At 41.1% G+C, this 26,465-nt stretch overlaps 1 protein-coding gene across 1 annotated transcript in view; it reads left to right on the top strand.

Annotated features, from left to right (window-relative positions):
- ERCC6L2 (ERCC excision repair 6 like 2) overlaps positions 1-26,465 on the top strand; it is a 244,036-nt gene that overhangs the window by 175,815 nt on the left and 41,756 nt on the right. The window contains exon 18 of the mRNA XM_073633138.1: positions 20,261-20,427. Coding sequence (XP_073489239.1) covers positions 20,261-20,427 — 167 coding nt within the window. The remainder of the gene's footprint in view (positions 1-20,260; positions 20,428-26,465) is intronic.

Here is a 26,465-nt window from a genome sequence, read left to right as displayed (position 1 = left end):
CTGTCTCCAGCTTGCTATATTCTTTAGAAAGTTCACATTATGTTGTGTTAGAAATTTTCTCTTCCTGTTCAGCACTGGGAGTGAAGTCTTGGCATACACTGTGTGACAGCTGATTGGAGGAAAGGTACATACCCCCACTCCACATAGGCAGAGGAAGGAAGGAATGTGCTGTGAATAGACCAGCTCTCTGCTAATCTATTTATAGAACCCACCCCGACACAAATTTCAGGCTGGTTTTATCTCAAGGTGTTGGAGAACTTGTCGGAAAGTTATCAAGCTGATAACAGAAGAATGGAGTAGCAGAAAGACACGGGACTTAGGGCTTTGGAGAGAGCTAAGAAATCCTGTAGCTGCTGACTTTTAATATAAGGACACTTACCTGTCCCAGGATCCAGTGCTGTCTTCACCCAAGCCGATTCTTAAATCCGCTTCGGGTCCAGGCGCCGGCATCTTAGCTAAGGGAAACCAGCAGTGAAGCCTTGTGGTTTTGCAGACTGTTTCCCACTGCACTTTTGGGGGCCACTATGCTTTGTGAATGGCCCCTCAGTCTTCTGGGACCCAAGATGTGTCCCAGAAGACTGGGGGGGAAGGAGGGGGGCATCATAACCAGGTATCTGCCCCCCCTCAAAAAAGTTCCAGTTGTTAAAAAGGAGGGGGAAGGATGCAAGCAAGTGGAAGTCCCCTTTTGGGTGAAGTTCCACTTTAATGACAGGTGGTAGAGAGAGAAACTATTAGATGATTGCAGGAACCTGGCAGCGGAAGAATCACCTGGTTACTAAACCATATTAGAGCTGCACGATTCTGGCTAAAATGAGAATCATGATTTTTTTGCTTAGAAGATAGATCACGATTCTCGCACCGTAACATCATCTTTCACATTAAAACCAAAAAAAAAATTGGGCTAACTTTACTGTTTCGTTTTTTGTTTTTTTTATTCATTGAAGTGTATTTTTTCCCAAAAAATTGCATTTGAAAGACCGCTGGGCAAATACAGTGTGACATAAAATATTGCAGCAATTGACATTTTATTCCCTAGGGTCTCTGCTAAAATATATGTAATGTTTGGGGGTTCCAAGTAATTTTCTAGCAAAAAATATTGATTTTAACTAGAGGTCGACCGATATATCGGCCGATATTTGGCTTTTTTTACTTAATCGGCATCAGCCGATTGTGCTGATAAAAAAAGCCGATTATACCTTCAGCGGGACTTGCAAATGACTTCTGTAATAGAAGTCAATGCAAGTTTTCTGAAGTTTTCTTCTCTCCTCCTCTGGGCAGCCTGCCAAGTCTGATAAGAAGATACATTGTATCTCTTTCAGGTTCTTTTATCAATAGACTGAACTCCATGGAGAAGTTCTCAGTTTAACCATTTAAAGACTAAATCTTTTCTGACACTTGTTGCTTACAAGTAAAAATCCTGTATTTTCTGCTAGAAAATCACTTAGAACCCCCAAACATTAAATATATTTTTTCTAGCAGAGACCCTAGGCAATAAAATAGCGGTTGTTGCAATATTTTATGTCACATGGTATTTGCGCAGCGGTCTTTCAAACGCAATTTTTTAAAAAAAAATACACTAATGAAATAAAAAAAAAAAAAAAGCAGTAAAGTTAGCCCATTTTTTTTCATCCAAAAGTTTTGATTACCTGTTTTTGTGTATTTAATATTTAAGATAGTTATTTTTTTTTTTTATCTAAATTATACATACAAGTGAACTGATTGGAGGTTTGTTTTGTTTAATAAATGTTTAAATATAAAAAATTTTCTGTATCACTTATTACTTAAAGGGGTTGTAAAGGTATTTTTTTTTATTTTTTAAAAATAACAAACATGTTATACTTACCTTCACTGTGCAGCTCGTTCTGCACAGAGTGGCCCCGAACCTGCTCTTCTGGGGTCCCTCGGCGGCTGTCTCAGCTCCTCCCCGCAATAATTAACCACCTTAATGCGAGCTCCCTCGCATGGTGGTTAGTTATTGCGGGCGCGCTCCCGTGATACAGCCGGCGGCTATAGCCACTCGCTGTATCACTCGGCCCCGCCCCCCAGCGCGCCACGTCATTGGATGTGATTGACAGCAGCGCGAGCCAATGGCTGCGCTGCTTCCAATCCATCCACTGTAGCCAATCAGCGGCCAGGCTGAGCAGCGGAATCGAGGACGTGAACGAGCAGCCGAATTTCGAGGGGTCAGGTAAGTAAAACGGGGGGGCTGAGGACGGCGGTATTGTTAGTAGTTTTTTCACCTTAATGCATAGAATGCATTAAGGTGAAAAAATGTTTACCTTTACAACCCCTTTAAGGCTGCTTTCACACTGGAGCGGGCATGCATTGACGGTAAAACGCTGTTAGTTTTAGCGGCGCTTTACCGTCATTTTAGCGGCGCTATTCGGCTGCTAGAGGCGTGCTTATAACCCAGCTAGCGGCCGAAGAAGGGGTTAAATGCGCCCCTGAAGCGCTGCTGCCGAAACGCTTTGCAGGCGCTTCGGCAGCGGTGCGCATTCATTTCAATGGGCAGGAGTGGTGGAGGAGCGGTATACACCGCTCCAAAGATGCCGCTTGCAGGACTTTTTTTTTAACATCCTGCCAGCGCATCGCCTCAGTGTGAAAGCACTCGAGCTTTCACATAGACTGCAGGGGAGCCGTTTTACAGGCGCTATTTTTAGCCCAAAAGCGCCTGAAAAACGCCCCAGTGTGAAAGGGGTCTAACTGTTAGATTTTATGCGATGAAGGGAAAAAAAAAAAAGAAATCGGCCTAATATATCGGCCCAAAAAAATCGGCATCATATATCGGCCATCGGCCACCGCGATTTCTAAATATCGGCTTTGGCATCGGCCAGAGAAAAACCCATATCGGTCGACCTCTAATTTTAACTTAAACAAGTGTCAGAAAAAGATTTAGACTTTAAGTGGTTAAACTTCCTGCATTTACAAAAAACTTGGCAGACTGCCTGGATTTTTTCTTTACACACAGTTTATCTCTTTGATCTAAGAAGGAAGAGTTAGTTACAATGTTTCATTTTAAAAACTTGGCAGACTGCCCTGATGTTTTCTTTTGACAGCTGAGTGAGCAGATAAGTCTCTCCACTTGTTATATGAAAGAATCCGTAAACTCTGCAATAGAGATCGTCAGGGGGGTTGAATCGAGATCACGATTTTTTTAACGATTAATTGTGCAGCTCCAAAACATATGAACAAATATTGCTGAACGTTGGTGTGCAGGCTGGCAAATAAGTTATGCCCAACTGACCTCTTATAGCTAAGGTTAGCTTAACAGATATTGGATCAATTTCTATAGTCAAATAAAGACAATAGTTGACGCTTTTAATCTGTTCTGGTCTGGCAACAATAAAACATGACAGAGGTTCTAGCCTTTTTCCACTGTATGCAAAACAAATTAATAAAAAAAAAAAGTTTTGTGTATCTTAAGCTTTGGAAGAAGGATGAAAGTTTTCTTTCTCCATGCTCTGTCTAGACATTGTAACTCCCAAAAAAGTTGTTAATTGGTTTCGCATGTAGTGGGGAAGGGCTGGAAGAAACTATATCATGTTTTAATTGCTGATTTCCTTTCAGTAGAAACTTACAGAGCAAGAAAAGCCTAAAAAAGGGTCTAACCTTTCCCCATGCTTTTTAAAAATTAAGTGGTTTATTGCTTTATGTATCCCAACCTAAATATAAAATATTTTTTTAGTTTTGGATAGAGTGAGGAAGTGTTAGAACCCTGCTCAAGTTTTACTACTATCAGTGTCCCAGCTGAGGAGGGTTACCTTCTCTATTTGCCCTGGTAACCATTTCTGAAGAAATCCTCCTATGGGGACACCTGTTCCAGTGGCAACTGTCTTAGAGGGGATATTCCCTTTGGAGAGATTTCCTTTATGTTTCTGGAACAGGAAGTGAAGGGAAATCTCCTCAATGGGACATATATGGCAAACTCCAAAACTGACAGGGTCTTAACCATTCTTTAACCATTTGATGGCCTTATTGGTAAATGAGGCGAAAAGGTTATAATGTATTAACACAGAATTCTGGCAAGCTGAAAGGCACATTTGATGCTTACATTTTTAGGCACCTTGAAAGTTATTCAGTTTTGCCTGCCAAAATGTGGTACATGATTCCTGTTTTGCTAAATCTGATTGTAGGTTGGCAAATCAAGTGAATGCCCTGGTTTAGTTACTTTGGATATATGAACATTTGTTATTTAACTTCATTAACATCAGCTTGTGAGTTTATTTTACTCTGAAAGGTTAGAAAAATATTGAGAGAAAAAATGTCACTGTTCTGAAATCTAGAAGATTGAGTACAATAGTGACAAACATTTAGTTCTTTTCTAGCTTATCGTATGTATTTTGTAAGGAAGACATCACATTGACATAATCACAGATATATTTATTATAGCATACTTTTTAAAGTATTGTTTATATTTACCGGCAGGCATATTATAAATGTGAACATGTAAGTAATACCTAATAACTATAAAGTTATATTTGATGATACTGTACTTTTCTAACACAAAGTTGTCAATCTATAAGATAATTCTAACACACAGCATGGACATACTTAGAATTAAACCCCAAAATACATTCTGCTACTCCTCCCCAGTATAGAGATATCACATGTGTAAAACTTTTTTCAATGTCTGGACTGATTATGTACCCAACATATATAGAAAACAATGTACTGTAATGGTCGCTACTGTACAAGTCGTCAGTGAATATAGCATAGTGTAGCTTCACCTACAGCAGTGCCTGTTCCTAAAAGCCAAGCAGGCCTAACCCACTGGTACATGACTGCCCCCATAGCACAATGCTATATTCACTGACCAGGAAGTACAGGAAGCTGAACAAAGGGTAACCTGTGGTTCTAGTAGTGCAGTTGCCCACAAAGGATGGGTGGAACGTAGCCAGTGGGACATGCAGATGGGTCAGTACTGGTGCTAAGCAGAGACATGGACAGCAAACAGGCAAAGGATTGATCCAGGCAGCAGGCAGAGACGTGGTCAGCAACAGCCAAAGGAATCGCCCAGGCAGAGACATGGTCAACACCGCCTAAGGATTGGTCCAGGCAGCGGGCAGGAGCTTGGTTCATTAACAGACCAGGGTCAATAGAGGCAGCAGACAGAGATGTAGTCAGCAAATAGCCAAAGTATTGGTCCAGGCAGCAGGCAGGAACATGGTCCATAAATAGGCCAGGGTCAATACAGGCAGGAGGCAGAGACGTAGTCATCAAATAGCCCAAGTATTGATCCAGGCAGCAAACAGGAACATGGGCCATAAACAGGCCAGGGTCAGTACAGGCAGAGATATTGTCAATAAATGACCAAAAGATTGATCCAGGCAGCAGTCAGGAACATGGTACATAAACAGGCCAGAGTTAGTGCAGGCTGAGACGTGGTCTGTAACTAGTAAATAGCCAAAGGCTTGGTCTAGGCAGCAAGCAGAAACATCAGGCTTAGGGCCTTGGTCAGGTAAGACCTGGACACAGGGATAGAGGCTTCTTCCCACCCAAAGCTCTTCTAAGCCTCGGAACTCCAGACCCTGATCCGTGAATTACAAAACTCGAAGGTCTCCACATGAGACCCCTTGTTGTCGTGTATCCCACTACTACAGTGCCAGGGCAAAAGATTAGTCCAGGTGGCAGGATAAAAGCATGGTCTTTTACAGGCCAAGGTCAGTTCAGGTACAAGGCAGAAACGTGGTCGATGAAAAGGCCAGGGGTCAGTTCAGGCGGCAGGCAGTGGCATACTTAATTCATAGGCCAGAGTCATTTCAGGTAGCATGGTCAGTAAAAAGGCAAATGGTCAGCACAGTGAATGTTAGATACGGAGAAATATTGTAGTGAAGTATAGTATCAACGGAAGCAGTCTCCTATGCATAGACCCATCTGCTTACTGCATCAGAGCAATTTTTTTCTGGTGAAGGGCCTTCTTTTTACACAAGGGCAGTGGTAATATCCTCTTGATATTTAAGAAAGGATCCAGGTCTTTCTGTGGACTTGCAATAGATTACATAAGAATTAAAAGAATATATGGAAAGAACCCGCACTCTGGAATCCGTCCAAATTCTTTATTTGATAATCACCAAGTACAGAGTAACTATCGAATCAAGAATTTGGACAGATTCCAGAGTGTGGGTTCTTTCCATACATCCATATTCCAAGTTTGTGACGAGTGGGAGGTCGTCTGAACCTGGCACCTGGAGAGAAGAAGGTACCAGTAACCAACACGCATATTTGGAGGTTTTCACAGTTAGAGGTGCTACCCTGTGTGTACATAATATTTATAAACTGCCAAATGGAAGAGGTAAATTGATTTTTTTTTTTGTACCAGTGGTGGATTCTTATTGTTGCTAGATAGAGCTGTATCATTTGATCATTATAATCGATACCCCCCATGAACCGAGTGCAGTCATGTACACAATCAGGTTTTTGGACCGGACCATGCCTTTCTTGAATTTCTTCTGAGATGTCATTGTGAGTAGAGGAAAGCAAATACACCTCTCACTTACAGTGGGACAAAAAAGTATTTAGTCAGCCACCAATTGTGCAAGTTCTCCCACTTAAAAAGATGAGCGAGGCCTGTAATTGTCATCATAGGTATACCTCAACTATGAGAGACAAAATGTGGAAACAAATCCAGACAATCACATTGTCTGATTTTTTAAAGAATTTATTTGCAAATTATGGTGGAAAATAAGTATTTGGACAATATCAAAAGTTCATCTCAATACTTTGTTATGTATCCTTTGTTGGCAATGACAGAGGTCAAACATTTTCTGTAAGTCTTCACAAGGTTGTCACACACTGTTGCTGGTATGTTGGCCCATTCCTCCATGCAGATCTCCTCTAGAGCAGTGATGTTTTGGGGCTGTCGCTGGGCAACACGGACTTTCAACTCCCTCCAAAGGTTTTCTATGGGGTTGAGATCTGGAGACTGGCTAGGCCACTCCAGGACCTTGAAATGCTTCTTACGAAGCCACTCATTTGTTGCCTGGGCGGTGTGTTTGGGATCATTGTCATGCTGAAAGACCCAGCCACGTTTCATCTTCAATGCCCTTGCTGATGGGAGGAGGTTTGCACTCAGAATCTCATGATACATGGCCCCATTCATTCTTTCATGTACACGGATCAGTCATCCTGTTCCCTTTTCAGAGAAACAGCCCCAAAGCATGATGTTGCCACCCCCATGCTTCACAGTAGGTTTGGTGTTCTTTGGTTGCAACTCAGCATTCTCTCTCCTCCAAACACGACGAGTTGTGTTTCTACCAAACAGTTCTACTTTGGTTTCATCTGACCATATGATATTCTCCCAATCCTCTTCTGGATAATCCAAATGCTCTCTAGCAAACCTCAGATCGGCCCCAACACGTACTGGCTTAAGCAGGGGGACACGTCTGGCACTGCAGGATCTGAGTCCCTGGCGGCGTAGTGTGTTACTGATGGTAGCCTTTGTTACGTTGGTCCCAGCTCTCTGCAGGTCATTCACTAGGTCCCCCCGTGTGGTTCTGGGATTTTTGCTCATCGTTCTTGTGATCATTTTGACCCCAAGGGGTGAGATCTTGCGTGGACCCCCAGATCGAGGGAGATTATCAGTGGTCTTGTATGTGTTCCATTTTCTAATTATTGCTCCCACAGTTGATTTCTTCACACCACGCTGCTTGCCTATTGCAGATTCAGTCTTCCCAACCTGGTGCAGGTCTACAATTTTGTTTTTGGTGTCCTTTGACAACTCTTTGGTCTTCACCATAGTGGAGTTTGGAGTGTGACTATTTGAGGTTGTGGACAGGTGTCTTTTATACTGATAACAAGTTCAAACAGGTGCCATTAATACAGGTAATGAGTGGAGGACAGAGGAGCCTCTTAAAGAAGAAGATACAGGTCTGTGAGAGCCAGAAATCTTGCTTGTTTGTAGGTGACCAAATACTTATTTTCCACCATAATTTGCAAATAAATTCTTTCAAAAATCAAACAATGTGATTGTCTGGATTTGTTTCCACATTTTGTCTCTCATAGTTGAGGTATACCTATGATGACCATTACAGGCCTCTCTCATCTTTTTAAGTTGGAGAACTTGCACAATTGGTGGATGACTAAATACTTTTTTGCCCCACTGTATCTCTCCATTTCAGTACCAAAACTTCTTCATTATGCAAAGCTCCCCTTTGTAGCTTTGTGGTTATCAGCCTTTGTGGGAAGCCCTTCCGATTTGCTCTCACTGTGCCACATGCTAGAGTTTGCTTCAGAAAAAGATAGTGGAAAAGGGGCAGGCTGGTGTAATAATTGTCCACATGGAGGTGATACCCCATATTGAATAGTGGTGTTACAACCCACATATTTTTTCCACTGTTCCCCATATAAGTTGGGCATTCGGCTGTTATTTCATTCATATATGCAAAAGGCATATGTGTACCCTGTGGCCCTTTCCACAGAGTTTGTATAACTTCCCCCCATTCATGGCCCTTCTACTGGCCATATATGGGGATGTACTGTTTGATGCCCAGCTTTCTGGTGAAATGGATGAGGGACTCGTCAACATAAATATGTTTCTCAGGAGTATACATCTGAAAAAAATTCTGGGAGAAAAATTAATAAGTGGCCAAATTGTATTAAGTTTGCCTCATCCAGGGTGATTTTGGGTAGGGCACAGTGTATTTTTGCTAAAGGAATTTTTCATAGCATGACATAACAGATGAATACATGGGCATATGATGAATGGGATCTGTGGATCAGTAAGGCCCCTTTCACATGGGGGACCGATGCATTGCCCCCTATGGCGCGGCGAGTGTCAACGGACATGTGTCCGTTGACACCTGCCGACATCCGATCCTGTCTGCTGCCAAAAACAAACGGAAGAACATTTGTTCCCTGTCTGTTTGGCAGATTGGATGGCCATCCGGCGTAAATGGACATCGGTCCCTTTACATTCGACCGCCCATAGAGGACAGAGCCATCTGTCTGATCAGTGGACAGATTCCCCACTGACTGGTGGAGTCCGCCCGAGTCCTAAACAATAATTTATCCTCCTCTTTGTGGATGTTTTTTCCTTTTCTTTTCTTTAGAAGAGGGGTTCAGGATTACATTTAATTTAAGCCTTTTTTGTATAAATGATACAATATATACAGTGGCTTGCGAAAGTATTCGGCCCCCTTGAACTTTTCAACCTTTTGCCACATTTCAGGCTTCAAACATAAAGATATAAAATTTTAATTTTTTGTGAAGAATCACCAACAAGTGGGACACAATTGTGAAGTGGAACGAAATCTATTGGATATTTTAAACTTTTTTAGCAATTAAAAAACTGAAAAGTGGTGCGTCCAAAATTATTCGGCCCCTTTACTTTCAGTGCAGCAAACTCACTCCAGAAGTTCAGCGAGGATCTCTGAATGATCCAATGTTGTCCTAAATGACTGATGGTGATAAATAGAATCCACCTGTGTGTAATCAAGTCTCTGTATAAATGCACCTGCTCTGTGATAGTCTCAGGGTTCTGTTGAAAGCGCAGAGAGCATCATGAAGACCAAGGAACACACCAGGCAGGTCCGTAATACTGTTGTGGAGAAGTTTAAAGCCGGATTTGGATACAAAAAGATTTCCCAAGCTTTAAACATCCCAAGGAGCACTGTGCAAGTGATCATTTTGAAATGGAAGGAGTATCAGACCACTGCAAATCTACCAAGACCTGGCTGTCCCTCTAAACTTTCAGCTCAGACAAGGAGAAGACTGATCAGAGATGCAGCCAAGAGGCCCATGATCACTCTGGATGAACTGCAGAGAACTACAGCTGAGGTGGGAGAGTCTGTCCATAGGACAACAATCAGTCGTACACTGCACAAATCTGGCCTTTATGGAAGAGTGGCAAGAAGAAAGCCATTTCTCAAAGATATCCATAAAAAGTCTCGTCTAAAGTTTGCCACAAGCCACCTGGGAGACACACCAAACATGTGGAAGAAGGTGCTCTGGTCCGATGAAACCAAAATCGAACTTTTTGGCCACAATGCAAAACGATATGTTTGGCGTAAAAGCAACACAGCTTATCACACAACACACCATCCCCACTGTCAAACATGGTGGTGGCAGCATCATGGTTTGGGCCTGCTTTTCTTCAGCAGGGACAGGGAAGATGGTTAAAATTGAGGGGAAGATGGATGTAGCCAAATACAGGACCATTCTGGATGAAAACCTGTTGGAGTCTGCAAAAGACCTGAAACTGGGACGGAGATTTATCTTCCAACAAGACAATGATCCCAAACATACAGCAAAATCTACAAAGGAATGGTTCACAAATAAACGTATCCAGGTGTTAGAATGGCCAAGTCAAAGTCCAGACCTGAATCCAATCGAGAATCTGTGGAAAGAGCTGAAAACTGCTGTTCACAAACGCTCTCCATCCAACCTCACTGAGCTCGAGCTGTTTTGCAAGGAAGAATGGGCAAGAATTTCAGTCTCTCGATGTGCAAAACTGATCGAGACATACCCCAAGCGACTTGCAGCTGTAATTGCAGCAAAAGGTGGCTCTACAAAGTATTAGCGCAAGGGGGCCGAATAATTTTGCACGCCCCACTTTTCATTTTTTTATTAGTTAAAAAAGTTTCAAAAATCCAAAAGATTTTGTTCCACTTCACAATTGTGTCCCACTTGTTGGTGATTCTTCACAAAAAATAAAAATGTTATATCTTTATGTTTGAAGCCTGAAATGTGGCAAAAGGTTGAAAAGTTCAAGGGGGCCGAATACTTTCGCAAGCCACTGTAAATAAGGGCTTATACACACAGGAGCATATTATTATATCCAACACCTTCATTATTGCCTAGGTGTGCTAAGAACCCCTTTTTATTATTGAAGTGTGCAGGACCTAAGGTCTCTGGTTAAAAATTTTAATAAACAGGGACTTCAGCAAAAGTGCAAAGCTGATGCTTCACTGAGTGCTTGGATGTTTGTTAAGCTTTGCTATGGCATCTGGAAGCATTGGATGGACTTTAGGAAACTGGACACCACCTAGAGCCTGAGGGTAAACACTATCTTAGAATTTTTTTTTATATTTTTATTGCTCAGAGTTTTTTGGGTTTTGTAAATGTTGATAGGATGAGTCCCGAAATGGGCAGCAAAAATTGTGACAGGTCTAGGGGATAAAGTGTACAGTCTGAGGAAACCTTATATTCATAAAAGTTGTGAATAAGGTTCACGGGGGGGCAGTATTTTCAATATGAGGCTAAGATCAAGAACATGGGGAATTGACCTCAAACTAGCAGGGAGAAAGGACTAAACTAACCTTAGAAAGTATTATTTTACAGATAGAGTAGTTGATGCTTGGGATAGACTTCCAGCAGAGGTAGCGAGTCAGGCAACAGTAAGTGGATGAATGCTTGGGCCAAACATTGATCTGTACTCAAAGTTAAATAAAAATTGGTAGATTTGATGGACCACTTGGTCTTCTTCTGCCATCAGTCTCCTATGTCCCTATAATATATATATTTGTAAAATAAAAATGTTAAAATTAATTAAAGTTGTGGTCCATACATGATAGTAGCATGTGAGCTATTTATTTTTCCAGGCATGTTAACCTAAATTACAGTACATAACGCTTAAAAAACTGTAAACTTGAGGTATATCTCTGTTAGAAACTAAAAGGTGTATGTTTGAAAGGAAACACTGAAGGATGTTTTGCCTAACCTCAGTAGAGTCTTTCCAATTTCTTCTTTAGAAAAAGGTTGTATAAGAACCATAATTGACCCTGTCTAAATGTGCTTAGATCTCCTTGTCAAACCAGTTGCTGAAAATAAAGATATTAAAGACATCTCTTTTTACAGGGAACACACCAGACAGTTAAATGAACTCTCTTTCAGTGCGAGTGTGTGGTAGGTCTTGTAACTGATTGGCACAGATCCCAGAATGCTGATTTAAGACAATTCAAGGATAATTCATGGTTGCCTCAGGCTTATACTAGAATTAAATCTTAGAATATTGTGTTTACTGTAGCATTTTGTACCTTCGGGCAGAGATCTTTGACCAGCTATACTGAAAAGGACAAGACTTTCTTAACATGTTTGCACAAATGCAATTAAAACATTTTCCTTTTTTGTTTGCCTTTGAGTGGTGAATGCCATCTGTGTTGATTTATTTACAATGCATGTTTTTACAGTAATTTTGTTTTTCTTTTTTCCTTGCGGAGACGAGTGAATAACTTTTCTAAGTTTATAGGATTTGGCTTTTATCCCAATAAATCTGTTTTCATCTTTTCTGTTTGAACAGATGTGTAAACAAAAGCATTGTTGCTTCATGTACGTCTGTGTCTTTGAAATAGAGAGTGAATATGGCAACTTATATAAAAGAATGAAACATTTTGTCATGACTGGACTGGTAGCCTGGTAAAACGAGTACATATATGCATTTGTAATTAAAGTTTTTTTTTTTCTATTTAAGCTGAGACTTGTGGTTTTGGTTTTCAGTAACCAAATTCCTACTGTTTAAACATTATGACCTCATTGGCAACTATTTAAAGAGGAGTTCCACCCGTTTTTTAGTTTATTAAAAGTCAGCAGCTACAAAAAGTGTAGCTGCTGACTTTTAATAAACATACACCTGTCCCATGGTCCAGCGATGCAGGCCCCCTGAGCCTCGCTCCTCTCCCCCTCTTCTCCGCGGCGCCGTCATAGCAACTGTGGGCACCTGGCCGTGACAGCTTTTGCTATTGGCCAGGCAATCTGGGACCTGTGACGTGTCACAGAAAATGCTGACAGGGAGGGGCCACCTAGGGCGAGATAAGGAGTGGCCTAGGTGGGCGAGAAGAGGAAGTGGGACAGGAAATCCAACTAAAAAAAAGGTACCCACTTCCCCCCCCAAAAAATTACATGCCAAATGTGGCATGTAAGGGGGCAAGGCATGCTTAAAGCGGAAGTTACACTTTTGGGTGGAACTCCGCTTTAAGTTGAAAAGCTTAAGTTATGTTTCCACCCAGAAAAATTGTCTGTGTATCCGGGGCTTTAGAGTTGCTTTATAGCCAAAGCAAGCTAGAAAAATAGTTAACCACTTCCCGCCCGGCCTATAGCAGAATGACGGCCAGGCGGTGGTTCCGTTATCCTGACTGGACGTCTTTCAGGATAACAAGCCGGCGCGCGCCCCAAGCCGGCAGTGTGGCGATCAGTGGTGCGGTGTATCAGACTGACCTGGTAGTGCAGTGTGTCAGACTGAAATCAGAAAAGAAAGAGGGCGCACCAACCTAGTGCATTACCACTGATAAACTTTAATGCAGCATAAAAACAGCAAAAATTATACTTACAAACGAGTTAAAAAAAACAGCTTTCCAAAGGGCGCAAAAGCGCTGTTCTGTGGATCGACACACCAGGACCTGTTGCCGAGAGGGTCAGACCGGTGCAAATGGCCAATGGCTAACGCGTTTCGGGGGAGCACCCCTTTCTTCAGATCCTAAGCGGGCAATGGTTGGTCTCTCGAAATACCCTCTCTATAAATGTATATATGTGCCTGTGTCTGTCACACCCAATTGGTGGCAACGCCCCCTCCCACAAATAATATGCACCACCCACCCATTTGGGTTAGCCCTCCCTAAACCCATCCCTCTGAGTACAATTCCCCATTTGTAGCCAAATAATAGAGAACAAGCATCACTCTATGTTAACTGCTATATAAAAACTGAGCCAACAGATCAATATCACTCTCAGCATAGACCATATACAACAGGGGAGGAGAGGGGGGGGCGCGCCAAACACAATGACCTCACCTCCTGCATGCAGCTCAAATTGTGTCCCCATGCCTTAGATACACTGGGGTGGATAATGCGAGGCGAGTGGTGGAGAGCGCGCGGCTATGGTGAGATGCGCGCGCACTAATAATCCTAGGTATGACGGTCGGAAGCAGCGGGTGGAACGCAAACACACCCGCGCTTCCAGGTCGTGCCCCTTGCGTACAGTGACCTCTGACACCTGTGGAAGGGGAAATGACGTCACGATCGGCCGGAAGTTGCGGGTGGAACGCAGGAACGCCCGCACTTCCTGGTCCTTCGAATGGCGTGCGCTCCACACGTATGCAGCACTATTATGGCTCCCGGGAGCCCGAGAAGCCCCGCATTATCCACCCCAGTGTATCTAAGGCATGGGGACACAATTTGAGCTGCATGCAGGAGGTGAGGTAATTGTGTTTGGCGCGCCCCCCCCCCTCCCCTGTTGTATATGGTCTATGCTGAGAGTGATATTGATCTGTTGGCTCAGTTTTTATATAGCAGTTAACATAGAGTGATGCTTGTTCTCTATTATTTGGCTACAAATGGGGAATTGTACTCAGAGGGATGGGTTTAGGGAGGGCTAACCCAAATGGGTGGGTGGTGCATATTATTTGTGGGAGGGGGCGTTGCCACCAATTGGGTGTGACAGACACAGGCACATATATACATTTATAGAGAGGGTATTTCGAGAGACCAACCATTGCCCGCTTAGGCTCTGAAGAAAGGGGTGCTCCCCCGAAACGCGTTAGCCATTGGCCATTTGCACCGGTCTGACCCTCTCGGCAACAGGTCCTGGTGTGTCGATCCACAGAACAGCGATTTTGCGCCCTTTGGAAAGCTGTTTTTTTTAACTCGTTTGTAAGTATAATTTTTGCTGTTTTTATGCTGCATTAAAGTTTATCAGTGGTAATGCACTAGGTTGGTGCGCCCTCTTTCTTTTCTGATTTTTTTCTAGCTTGAATACCCATTATTCAAACGAGGGCTGCAAGACGCTAGACATTACTTCTCTAGGTGGCTGCACCACATGTCTAGTTCATGGACACCTGAGCGCAGGAGAGATTTTTATTGTGTGTGTCAGACTGATCAGACTCCAATCTAGGTAAAGAGCCTCTGATGGAGGCTCTTTACCACGTGATCAGCTGTGTCCAATCACAGCTGATCACTGTGTAAACAGGAAAAGCCGTGTATCGGCCTTTCCTCTATCACGTCTGACAGACAGGAGTAGAGGAGAGCCGATCGGCTCCTCTCCAGACAGGGGAGGTCTGCGCTGATTATCAGCGCAGCCCCACCGAGGATACCCACCATGGATGAACCACCAGGTATGCCACTCAGTGCCCATAAATGATGCCAATCAGTGCCCATCAGTAATGCCTGCCAGTGCCTCCTTGTCAGTGATGCCCCTCAGTGCCATCAGTGCCCATCAGTGCCACCCATAAGTACCCATAAATGCAGCCTTTCAGTGCCACCTATGAGTGCCTGTCAGTGCCGCCTATCAGTGCTGCATATTAGTGCCCATCACCACCTCATCAGTGCCGCCTTATCAGTGCCCGTCAGTGCAGCCTCATCATTGCCCATCAGTGAAGGAGAAAACTTAATTATTTACAAAATTTTATAACAGAAACAAAGAAAACGTTTTTTTTTTTTTTTCAAAATGTTTGGTCTTCTTTTATTCGTTTATCAAAAATAAAACCCCCCAGTGGTGATCAAATACCACCAAAATAAAACTCTATTTGTGGGAACAAAATGATAAAAATCTTGTTTGGGTACAGTGTTCCATGACCACGCAATTTAAAAAGCATTTAAAAAGGGAAAGCACTGAAAACTGAAAAATGGCTTGGACAGGAAGGGGGGAAAGTGCCCTGTACTGCAGTGGTTAAAAAACAGCTATCAGACTCTGAAAGAAATAAGTGGCACAGATGTTAGTGGTACTGGCATTGAATCACATGTTTGTAATACAGATGATATGTTCTGGGATCCATTGGGTTGGCTACATATTGTTGGTGAGAAGATAGCACACCTATGCTACCCTTTCTAGATGCAGCTTTTGTAGAAAAGTCCAGACAGATTAAGGTAAAATGTGGTCCTAGGCAAAGTAGCAGCCTTCCCCCCATACTGTCCATTGACATTGGCCACAATTTCAGTTCTGATATGATGCGTAAGCCTCATAAAGTAAAAAAAAAAAAATCCTATACCATTCCTGAGTGAGCCAAATCCATCTCCATTTGTGTCTCACCTGCTACCCCTCTCAGACTCTGCAGCTCACAGTGGGAGGGTTGCAGCAACATAGACAGTGCTGTCAATTCAGAAAGCAGCGGGCAGGGCTAATCATGTCCGGGTGCTGAGTTAAAGCGGAGTTCCGACAAAAAAAAAAAATTTAAGTCAGCAGCTACCAATACTGCAGCTGCTGACTTTTAATAATCGGACACTTACCTGTTTCAGGGTCCAGCATTGCGGGGGAATGAAGCCCCGCTCGTCTCCCCCCTCCTCTCTGTGGCGCCAGCATTGTCAGTATGGGCGCCCGGCTGTGGCTTCACAGCTGGGCACGCACTGCGCAAGCGCGAGCCACGCTGTGCGCTGTGACTGGCCGGGCAATCATCTGGTACCATTGACGTGTCACAGATGATTGTCGAGAGGGAGGGGGAGAGGTGAACTTACTTCCGGCGCTGCGGTTCCCCCGGGAGTAAGTGGGAGCTGGAACCCTCTAAAAAGAGGGTTTCCTGACATGCTAAATGTGGCATGTCAGGGGTTCCCCTTCCCTTAAAGTGGAAGTTCCATTTTTGGGTGGAACTCCGCTTTAAGTTATAGAGTTGTGAATCAGCAGTGACAATACTGATCGTTCTCATCCCATTGTTGTGCAAGCAGGCAACAGCCTACAAGAGGATGAAAATGCTGTTCTGAATCCAAGAATAGCACTCCATCACAAGAACCTGCTTGAGGTGAACTGGCAGGAATAACAGATATTTGTGGGACCTTGCAGTGGATCCGAAGGAAAACTAAGTGCAGATGCACTTACAATTAAATACTGAAGCGCAAGTCTTTTTATTTTTGACTACCAACGTTACTCCTGTTACAACTTTTTTATGAACTACTAAATACCTAAAGATGTATTGCAAATATATTTGATATATGTATTGTTTTACCCAAGGAGTTTAGCTAAGTGTTGTGCGTAAATATGAAACTGATATTTTGTATTTTTTTAGTATGCTCCATTTTTTTACTCTCTATACTTGTGTTCTTAAAGAATGTTCTGCAGTGGAATAGGACTAACTAAAATTTCAACAATTCATTTCCTGTACTTGTCATTAGGCACAGGGTACCTCATCAGTATCGGCTCATAGGAAAATACGATATCTGTGTCAATGTTTAACATACAGTAAAAAGTTTTGTTGCTATTTGAACAAAAGGTGACATAAAATAAAGAAATATAAAATGTTAATGTTGATGGATGAGTTTCTTCTGCCATCTTTGTCTGAAAATATGAAATACTGCGGGGTAATGTAAAAGCCATAGATAACTTCTGTGTGTGTTTTTCCCATCATAGTCAACTTCCTAACTGAGTTTCCCTGTGGCATATACTTAGGTGACACTGATTTTTTTGCTTTCAACAAGGAGCAAGCCGTATTAAGCGAAATATTAAATATTTTTTGTAAAGTTACTTGAAAAATGTAGCTGAATGACCTTGCTAGAATGAATTTAATGGAAACTGGAGATGATAAAGACTTGTTCACACATCAGGTGAAAAGCAATCCTATAATAACCTTTTATTCCGTCTGGATTATTACTATTGGATATTTTCTCATTTATATTCCAAGAAGATATCAAATAGTAATTTTAAATGTAATGTGGATGTAAACTCATTTCATGAAATTTGAGCTGGGCACATATATCTGCAGTGTTCTGTTATCTCTCTTCAAAGCACTATGTCCTGTAGCTGTCTCCCGTTCTGTTATCAACCTGATAACTTCTGACAAGTTCTCCATCAACTGAGATAAAAGCAACCTGAGTTTTGTGTTGGGGAGGATGCTATAAATTAGAGTGCTGAACCATTTAACAAACAGTTCTGAAAGTCTCTACCTATGAGGAGAGGGGGTGTGTGCCTTTCCTCCAATGAGCTGTCTTGGCTGTATGCCCAGGCTTCATTGCAGTGCTGAACAGGAAGAGAAAATATAACACAATCTGAACTTTCTAAAGAATATATAAAGCTGAAGACAGCAGATATCCATGTAAAACTTATGTATGGAGATTTGTTTTATCTCTGTGTATCATCGGAGGCTGCTCACACTGGGTATATGTGAGGGTTTACATCCACTTTAATGCATTGTTTACAATGCAATGGTAGTGTATTATACTTAATATGCATATACTGTACATAATATGAATTATAATAATAATTATAAGCTCTCTCAAATTATTTTATTTAAAACCCCTTAAAGCGAATCTAGCAAAAAGCACCTGATGCCCTTTCCACCCCTCCTTCTGACAAAATAAAATAAGTTGAAACGTTTTTGTGAAGAATTCAAAGTGATCTAAAAAGACAAATCTAAAATACAAAAAAAAAATGTGCTTAGATTTAACTTTGACCTTTATTTGAGCTTACCTTCCTCCTCACTCCTGAGGAAGGGAGGCCCTCTTAATGCCTTAGAACTGTTTAGAGCACAGCAGCTCCTTCTCCTAGGTCTATACTTTGTGTAGCCCACTCATTCCTTTACTTCTTTTTTCTGCCTTGGTGGTGACACTATTTACAGTCATCTTTCCTGGTATTTTTTTTTTTTTTAACGCACCTTGCATTTTTTTTTTGTTATATGCACTTCACTTGAATGATTTGACATGCATTCGACTGGATATTGCACATATAATGATTTGATTAATTAGTTTATTTAGTGTGCATGTTCTATGCAGTGTAGCACATTATTTTATCACTTTATTTCTGAGCACTTTTGCACTGCATAATCTGAGTTATGGCATAAATGACAAGTACTCTGGAGGAAAAAGAATTAACTTCCACATATGTAAAAGTTTCTTCACAGTAAAAGCTGTGAAAATATGGACTAGACTCAGTCACTAGTTCTGACAAGCTCAGTAGATTTTTTAGTAGATGTTTTAAAAATGAGCTGGATACATACCTAAATGCACAAAAGATACCTGGATATTAACATGTATAGGGTATGACACCAGAGATTTGGTTGGCCCTAAGGATTATCCAAATTGCCTTTTGGGGGTCAAGAGGAATTTTTTTCCCCCCTGCTGGAGCATTCTTTATAGGTTTTTTTTTTTTTTTTTTTTTTTTTGTCTTCCTTTGGATCAACTGTTGGTATAGATTGTGTGTGTACAGAGGTTAGAGATATATATTTAGATTTTTTTTCTATTGGTTGAGCTAGATAGACCATGTCATTTGTAAATTCTTTATTTGTGGTACTCAGCACCTAATATACTTTAAATGTTCAATGACAAAACATGTATAGTTCCTTTTGCTGAGGTAAGTAAATCTGAACAGATGCACATTAATACATTATTGCGACATTGGTAGTACAATAACAAAAAGTGAAATCGACATACTTAAAAAGCCATATATAGCATGTATATATCATTTCTAGCCTTCTCGGCTATATTGCTCAACCATCGAGAGTGGTAGCATTATGGTAGCAGTATCTTTAACAGTTCATCTGAAAATATAAGCATGCTCCAAATGATCCATGTTTTGGAGCAAATATCATGTTTTTTTGTGATTGAAAGTAACTAGGTCTTTCATCTTGTAAATGTTTCTACCCTTGAGATCCAAAGTGAAATAGAAGGAGGTTGTGGTTGTCCTTCCATCTCAGAGGCATGTATGATTGATTTGGCGACATTAAGTAGGTGGCGTTAGATAGAATTCTTATAAGTTTTGGCTGGAATATTAGAAATGTGGAGAAGGAAAAAGCAACGGTCCTCAGGAAAGACATAATCGGTAAATTTCTTTCCAAAGGTACGCTAATTTTGGACAAAACCTAAACATGTATTATAGTCCCCTGTACAGTGATCTGTAACTGTAGTAAAGTATTTATGAAGAATGGTTGGCATGCAATACCACTTTGGAAGGATCTTGAAGTTAGTTTCTTGAAACCGTGTTCATATGGATGATTTCAATGCAAAGCAGATGATGTTCCTGCATTGTTCTACCTTGAAGGATCTATGTAAGTCAGTTTCTCATTTCTGGAGTTAAGGTGGTTTATAATCGTTGAGTAGATGGACTGTGTGTTTTTTCACAGTGACTATGTAACTATGATATGAGAACTGGAGATTTAGAAACGCACGATTGAAATTGTGGTTTAGTTATCATAGCTACTTTTAATTGATTTTATGAATTGTTTTTTTCCTGATGTTTCAGTTATTTTATATAATCACTTTAAGAAAATTGAACAATTATGCTTAGTGATCATGACAGCTAGTAAGATGAAAGCTTTTAGCAGTTTAGGCAATTTGTTCGCTTTCCATAAATTACTGCAGCTGTTTTTTGTTGTTTTTTTCATCAGTGATGTAATTGAGCACATTTTCAATTGCAGAAATGTGAATTTACCAAAGAAGAATCAATATCACAGAAAAATAAGGAAGAAGAAGAAAAGAAAAGTCCTAGCACCTTACAGTATCCAGTAGTTCACAATCAAAGTCAAGTACTGCAAGTTGGCGAAAAAATGTTTCTGGTTGGGGAGACTCCAAGATCAATATTAAAGTAAGTGCAAAGACAATAAGGGACACTATAGCAAAACCAAGCTATAATTGCATGAAAACATAATATGTATAAAGCACAGTTACCTATTTTCTTTCATAGCTGAATGATCATTGGTTAATGTAATGAACCTATTACCATAAGTGGGTAATTCTGTATTAATACTTGGAGTACTTAACTTAGTGTTAGGTGTTAGGGTCCATTCCATTGCGATGCATTGTACACATTTTAAAGAACACATTTTCATGCTTCATTTTGAATAGGCTGTCAACACACCTCACAATAAAACAAGTCTTGCATACAACCCATTGGACATTACCACCTGCTGGTTGTAGCGTGTTTTAACATAGGTATGTTGCAGTAACCTGTAGAAGTTCTTGGGGTGAAGTTGGCAATAAAAGGCAACGCACTGCAAACACTAATACTTGTACAGTGCATTGTGCGATAAACTGTAATGAGTATGTATGCGTGTTGTGGTGTAAATGAGCCTTCAGAACCAGAGTAAGGGTAGAGGTTAAAGATAAAATAAAGGTATTTAGGGATTAAGTGTATGGTTTAACCACTTTACCTCTGGAAGGTTTCACCCCCTTCCTGACCAGAGCATTTTTTGCAATTTGGCACTGCGCTATTTTAACTGGTAATTGCGCTGTCATGCAATGCTGTACCCAAACAAAATTCACATTTTTTTTCCCTACAAATAGAGCTTTCTTTGGGTGGTATTTGATCACCACTGGGATTTTTATATTTAGCGATATAAACAAGAACAGACCGAAAATTTTTGAAAAAAAAAAAAATATATATTTTCTATTTTTTGTTTTACAAAATATCCAATAAACTAAATTTGTGTCATACATTTAGGCCAAAATGTATTCAGCTACATGTCTTTGGTTAAAAAAAATTCTAAAAGCATATATTTGTTGGTTTGCGCAAAAGTTATAGCGTCTAGAAACTATGGTATATTTACTGGAATTTACGCAGCTTTTGCTTTCTGACTGCCTCTCGTTTCTTGAGGTGCTAAAATGGCAGGGCAGTACAACCCCCCTCCCCGAATTACCCCATTTTGGAAAGTAGACACCCCAAGGAATTTGCTGAGAGGCATTGTGAGCCCATTGAATATTTCATTTTCTTGTCACAAGTGATTGAAAAATGACACAAAAAAGAGTTGTCACTAAATTATGTACTACTCACACAGGCCATGGGTATATGTAGAATTACACCCCAAAATACATTCTGCTGCTATGGGGATACCACATGTGAGAGACTTTTTAGCAGTTTAGCCACATTCAGGACGCCAAAAACCAATCACTGCCTTCAGGCTTTCTAAGGGCGTAAATTGCTAATTTCACTTCCTCACTACATATCACAATTTCGGAGGCCCTGAAATGCCAAGATGGCACAAAGCCCCCCCCCCATGACCCCTTTTTGGAAAGTAGACACCCCTAGATATTTGCTGAGAGGCATGTTTTTTTACACAAAGTTGTCACTAAATGATATATTGCTCACACATGTCATGGGTATATTTGGAATTGCACCCCAAAATACATTCTGCTGCTTCTCCTGAGTATGGGGATACCACATGTGAGAGACTTTTTGGCAGTCTAGCCACATACAGGACCCCGAAAACCAATCACCGCCTTCAATCTTTCTAAGGGTGTAAATTGCTAATTTCACTTCCTCAATCAATACCTATCACCGTTTCTGAGTCCCTGAAATTTTAAGGTAGCACAAACTGCCCCAAATTACCCATTTTTGAAAAGTAGACACCCCAAGCTATTTGCTGAGATTTTGTAGATCTCTCTTTTTGTCACAAAGTTTTGAAAATTGAAAAAAGAAAAAAAAAAATTTCCTTTTTCTTTCTTCATTTTCCATAAAATTGTGACAACAATTGAGATCTGCAAAATATTCACCATGCCTCTTAGCAAATACCATGGGGTGTCTACTTTCTGAAAAGAGGTCATTTGGGGGGGTTTGTTCTATCTTGACATTTCAGGGTCTCCGAAACTGTAAGGTAGTGAGGAAGTGAAATGAGCAATTTACGCCCTTAGAAAGCCTGAAGGCAGTGATTGGTTTTCGGGGTCCTGTACATGGGTAGACTGCCAAAAAGTCTCTCATGTGGTATCCCCATACTCAGGACAAGCAGCAGAATGTATTTTAGGGTGTAATTTCACATATACCCATGTCATGTTTGAGAAATTTTCCAGAAAGGCAAAACATAAAATATTCCATGGATTTAACATGTCTCTCCGCAAATAGCTTGGGGTGTCTACCTTCCAAAAGAGGGTTATTTAGGGAGTGTTTGAACTGTCCTGGAATTTTATGCCCAACATTAGAAACTTATGCCACACATCACCCACTCTTCTAACCACTTGAAGACAAAGCCTTTTCTGACACTTTTTGTTTCCATGAAAAAATATTTGTTTTTGCTAGAAAATTACTGTGAACTCCCAAACTTTAGTAGCAGAGGTCCTACAGAATAAAATGGTGGGTGTTGCATTTTTTTTTTTCCACACAGTATTTGCTCAGCGATTTTCAAAACATGATTTTCTGGGGGGAAAACACTTATGAATTTTAATGCACAAAAACACAATATATTGCCCAATTGTTTTGGTAAAATATAAAAGATGATCTTCCAAGTACATAGATCCCAAACACAACATGCTTTAAAATTGCGCACGCCCGTGCAGCGGCGACAAACTACGTAAATTTTTAACTTTCAGTAATTTGTATTATTATTGTTATTGTGAAAAAATTACAATAAAACAATGTCATAATACACATCATAGCAGCCAAAACCCTGGCACAGGCTTACAAAACCATGGTAAACATACACGTATAAGGCATTGCCAAAAAACGTAGTGACCGAGTATCAGAAGCCATTGCAATCATCTCACTTTGTTGAAAGGAACATCAAAGAACTAGCAAAGAGTCTGTCTAAAGTATCTCACAGGAGAGAAATCCTGTATACCATACATCTTGAAAGTATCAGAGAAGAAAGAAGCAAGGAAAGTTAAGAGCCTGTGGAGAGAAGAGAGGGGAAACCCAGAAAGAGGACAAGATAGTTTTCAGGGACAAGCTAAACATTGACAAGCCCTCTAGAGCCTCACTTGTACATAGTCAGCCCATGGGTTTCAGATGGTCTCAAACCTCTTTACAGTATCGTTAAGTACACTAGCGATTTGCTCATTGAGCATTATCCAAGATACCTTTTTTCTCTACAACAATATGCTCACAGAGGCCTTCTTCCATGACCTGGCTATAGAAAGCTTAGCCGTTAAAAGCATAAAGTAAATTAATCGCTGTTTGGAGCGAGGCAGATGTGCCTACGTACATTTTTAAAACCCTTTACAGGTTACTACTTTAGATTTACAGAGGTCGTCTACTGCTAGAATTACTGCCCTCGATCTCAAGTTTTCGGCGATACCTCACATGCATGGTAAAATTGCTGTTTGCATACGACACAAGACCGATGTTTGCGTTCACCTTTGCACGCGGGGACAGGGGTGCTTTAATTATTATTTTTTTATTATTATTTATTTTGCATTTTTATTTTTTACACTGTCCCTTTCATTTTTATTTTTTTATTACTTATATTTTTATCACAGGGAATGTAAATATCCCCTATGATAGCAATAGGTAGTGACAGGTACTCTTTTTTTGAAAAATGTGGGGTCTATTAGATGATGCCTAAACCTGCAGGCATCATTCCGGTATAACCACTCAAAGTCCAGGGAAATACCAGTACGTTGCTGGTCCTTGATTGGCATATATTGTAATGTTCTTTTTTTTCATGCAGCCTGTGGGCTGAACAAAAAAAGAGAGCCTAACAGATTCCTCCATTCACATTGATCGATTTCAGAAAAAGTGTGTGGTATGCCCACCATTAGAATATACGGCCCTGCACCTACCCACTTCTCATGATGGGCAAACATGTAATGTTCTTTTTTTTCATGCCGCCTGTGGGCTGAACAAAAAAAAAAAAGAACCTAACAGATTCCTCCAGTCACATCGATTGATGTGGACGAAGAAATCTCTACGGAGAAAAGTTTTAAAAAATATATATGCGGAAGCATTAGGGCGATCCACCCTCTGTCCTCCCTAGCCCTTATGCTAGATAGCATAAGGGTGGACAGAGAGCATATATGCTTTCTTTTTTTAAACTGCAGTGGTGAAATCACCTCCTACAGCTCTATAGTCACTGATTTGCGTATGGTGAAAGCAAACCCTGTTGCTGTCAGAATAAGCAGATTAGTGCTGCAGCTGAATGGCGTACCTGCAAAGCAAACGATGGTTAACAAATAAAACACAGTAACATTAAAACATTAACTCAATAAAACAACAACTTTCTTTATTGCAATCTGTGCCAAAAAAAGAGTAAATAATATATGGCGAAGCATAGGGCCTATCCTCCCTCTGTCCACCCCAGCCCCTATGCTTCGCCATATATGCTCTTTTTTTTTTTTTTACCTACAGTTGTAAAATCTCCTCCTACAGCGCTGAAGTCACTCATTTATGTATTGTGAGATCAAACCCTGTTGCTGTCAGAATAAACAGATCAGTGCTGCAGCTGAATGGCATACCTGCAAAGCAAACAATGGTTAACAATAAAATACAGTAACAAAAAAACATTACAGTATAGTATACAATACAGTAAAACAGTAAGAACAATCAAATAAAACAACTAACTTTTTTTGGACTATAAAAAACGTTAAATGTTCCAGGCTAAGGTCTCTTAAAATGGACCACAGCACCTTCTGTATACAAAAGGGTTGTGATGATCTCTTCCTGGAATATTCGGAAGGATCCACTTCTTCCTGATGCTTTGTATAGTACATTGAACAGAGCCAATTGGAATAAATATACAGACACTTTCTTGTACAAGTGTCTGGCCTTACAGGCAACTAAGTACGGCCCCATCATCTGGTCGTTGAAGGCCACCCCTCCCATTTTAAGGGTGTAGTGGTGGACAAAGAGGGGCTTCTCAACCACACCAGTCACCATTGTCGTATATCTGCGTGAAAGGACGGAAATGTTCAATTTGTCCTTTCACCTCACTACAAGCAAAGCAATTCATACAGGAATTTGCCCATTTGCCCATAGTCAGTAGGCAAGAGGCTAGCCTGCAGTCCCCTCCAAAAGCCTCTGTCCCGGGTGAGTCTGTCACACCCATGTTGAGGGATAGGCCCAGAAAAGTCTTAAATATCAGAAATCATGATACGTTTCCATGCAAATTGTGTGGCAAGGGTCAAATTTGGGTTTGCAGCGATAAATTGATTGGCATAAAAATTCCTTTGGTCCACAATAGATCAGTACAGATCTTCGTGAAAAACAGCTCAAAAAACCAAGGGGCGGTAAATCTGCTGTTTCCACCTGAATTCCGGGTTGGCCAGTGAATGGGGGAAGTATGGGTGCGGCAGAATCTATGGACTGCCAATCAGGCTTTGCAAGCGCATCAGGATGGGCACTATGGGCTCTACGGGCCTGTGTTTGAATTCTTGGCGGCTGCGGAACACTACTTGTGCTCCAGCTTGAACTGCACTTATGGGACGCACCACATCACCAAGTGTTACTGTAGTGCTGGTTTGTCTACGACCAGGATGTACTAGGCTGCTGGTGCTCGCCAGTTTACCAGAAGGTAGAGCTGTACTAGTACTGGCACTCTGCTGCATATGAGAATCATGCGATTGTAGCACCTCAGCATACCTGACCTTGGCAAGGACGTCTACTCGGTCGTCAGAGCTATCCAACAGGGTGCCGCTGCTCTCTTCAGGTTCTAATACTGAGCCTGATTCTGACAGTGAGGACTCGCCGTTGCTCTCATCTGTCATGCTCAGTATCCTGTAGGCCTCTTCACTAGTGTACCTTTCGTTTGACATTTTGGCCAATAAATTTATAGATACCTAGTGCGACTCACAGGTAAAAAAGCACCTTGTTGTCAAGGACTGTTTGAGACTTTACAAAAAATGTAACTGCTAGCGCTAGCAGAGATCAGGCCTTATTCTGCTAACGCTGCGGTTTTGTGTACTGTGTATCAGAAGTGACAG

The sequence above is a fragment of the Aquarana catesbeiana genome, linkage group LG01 (assembly GCF_042186555.1).
Source record: "Aquarana catesbeiana isolate 2022-GZ linkage group LG01, ASM4218655v1, whole genome shotgun sequence".
NCBI classification, from domain to species: Eukaryota; Metazoa; Chordata; class Amphibia; order Anura; family Ranidae; genus Aquarana; species Aquarana catesbeiana.
This window is presented reverse-complemented; position numbering and strand designations above follow the sequence as displayed.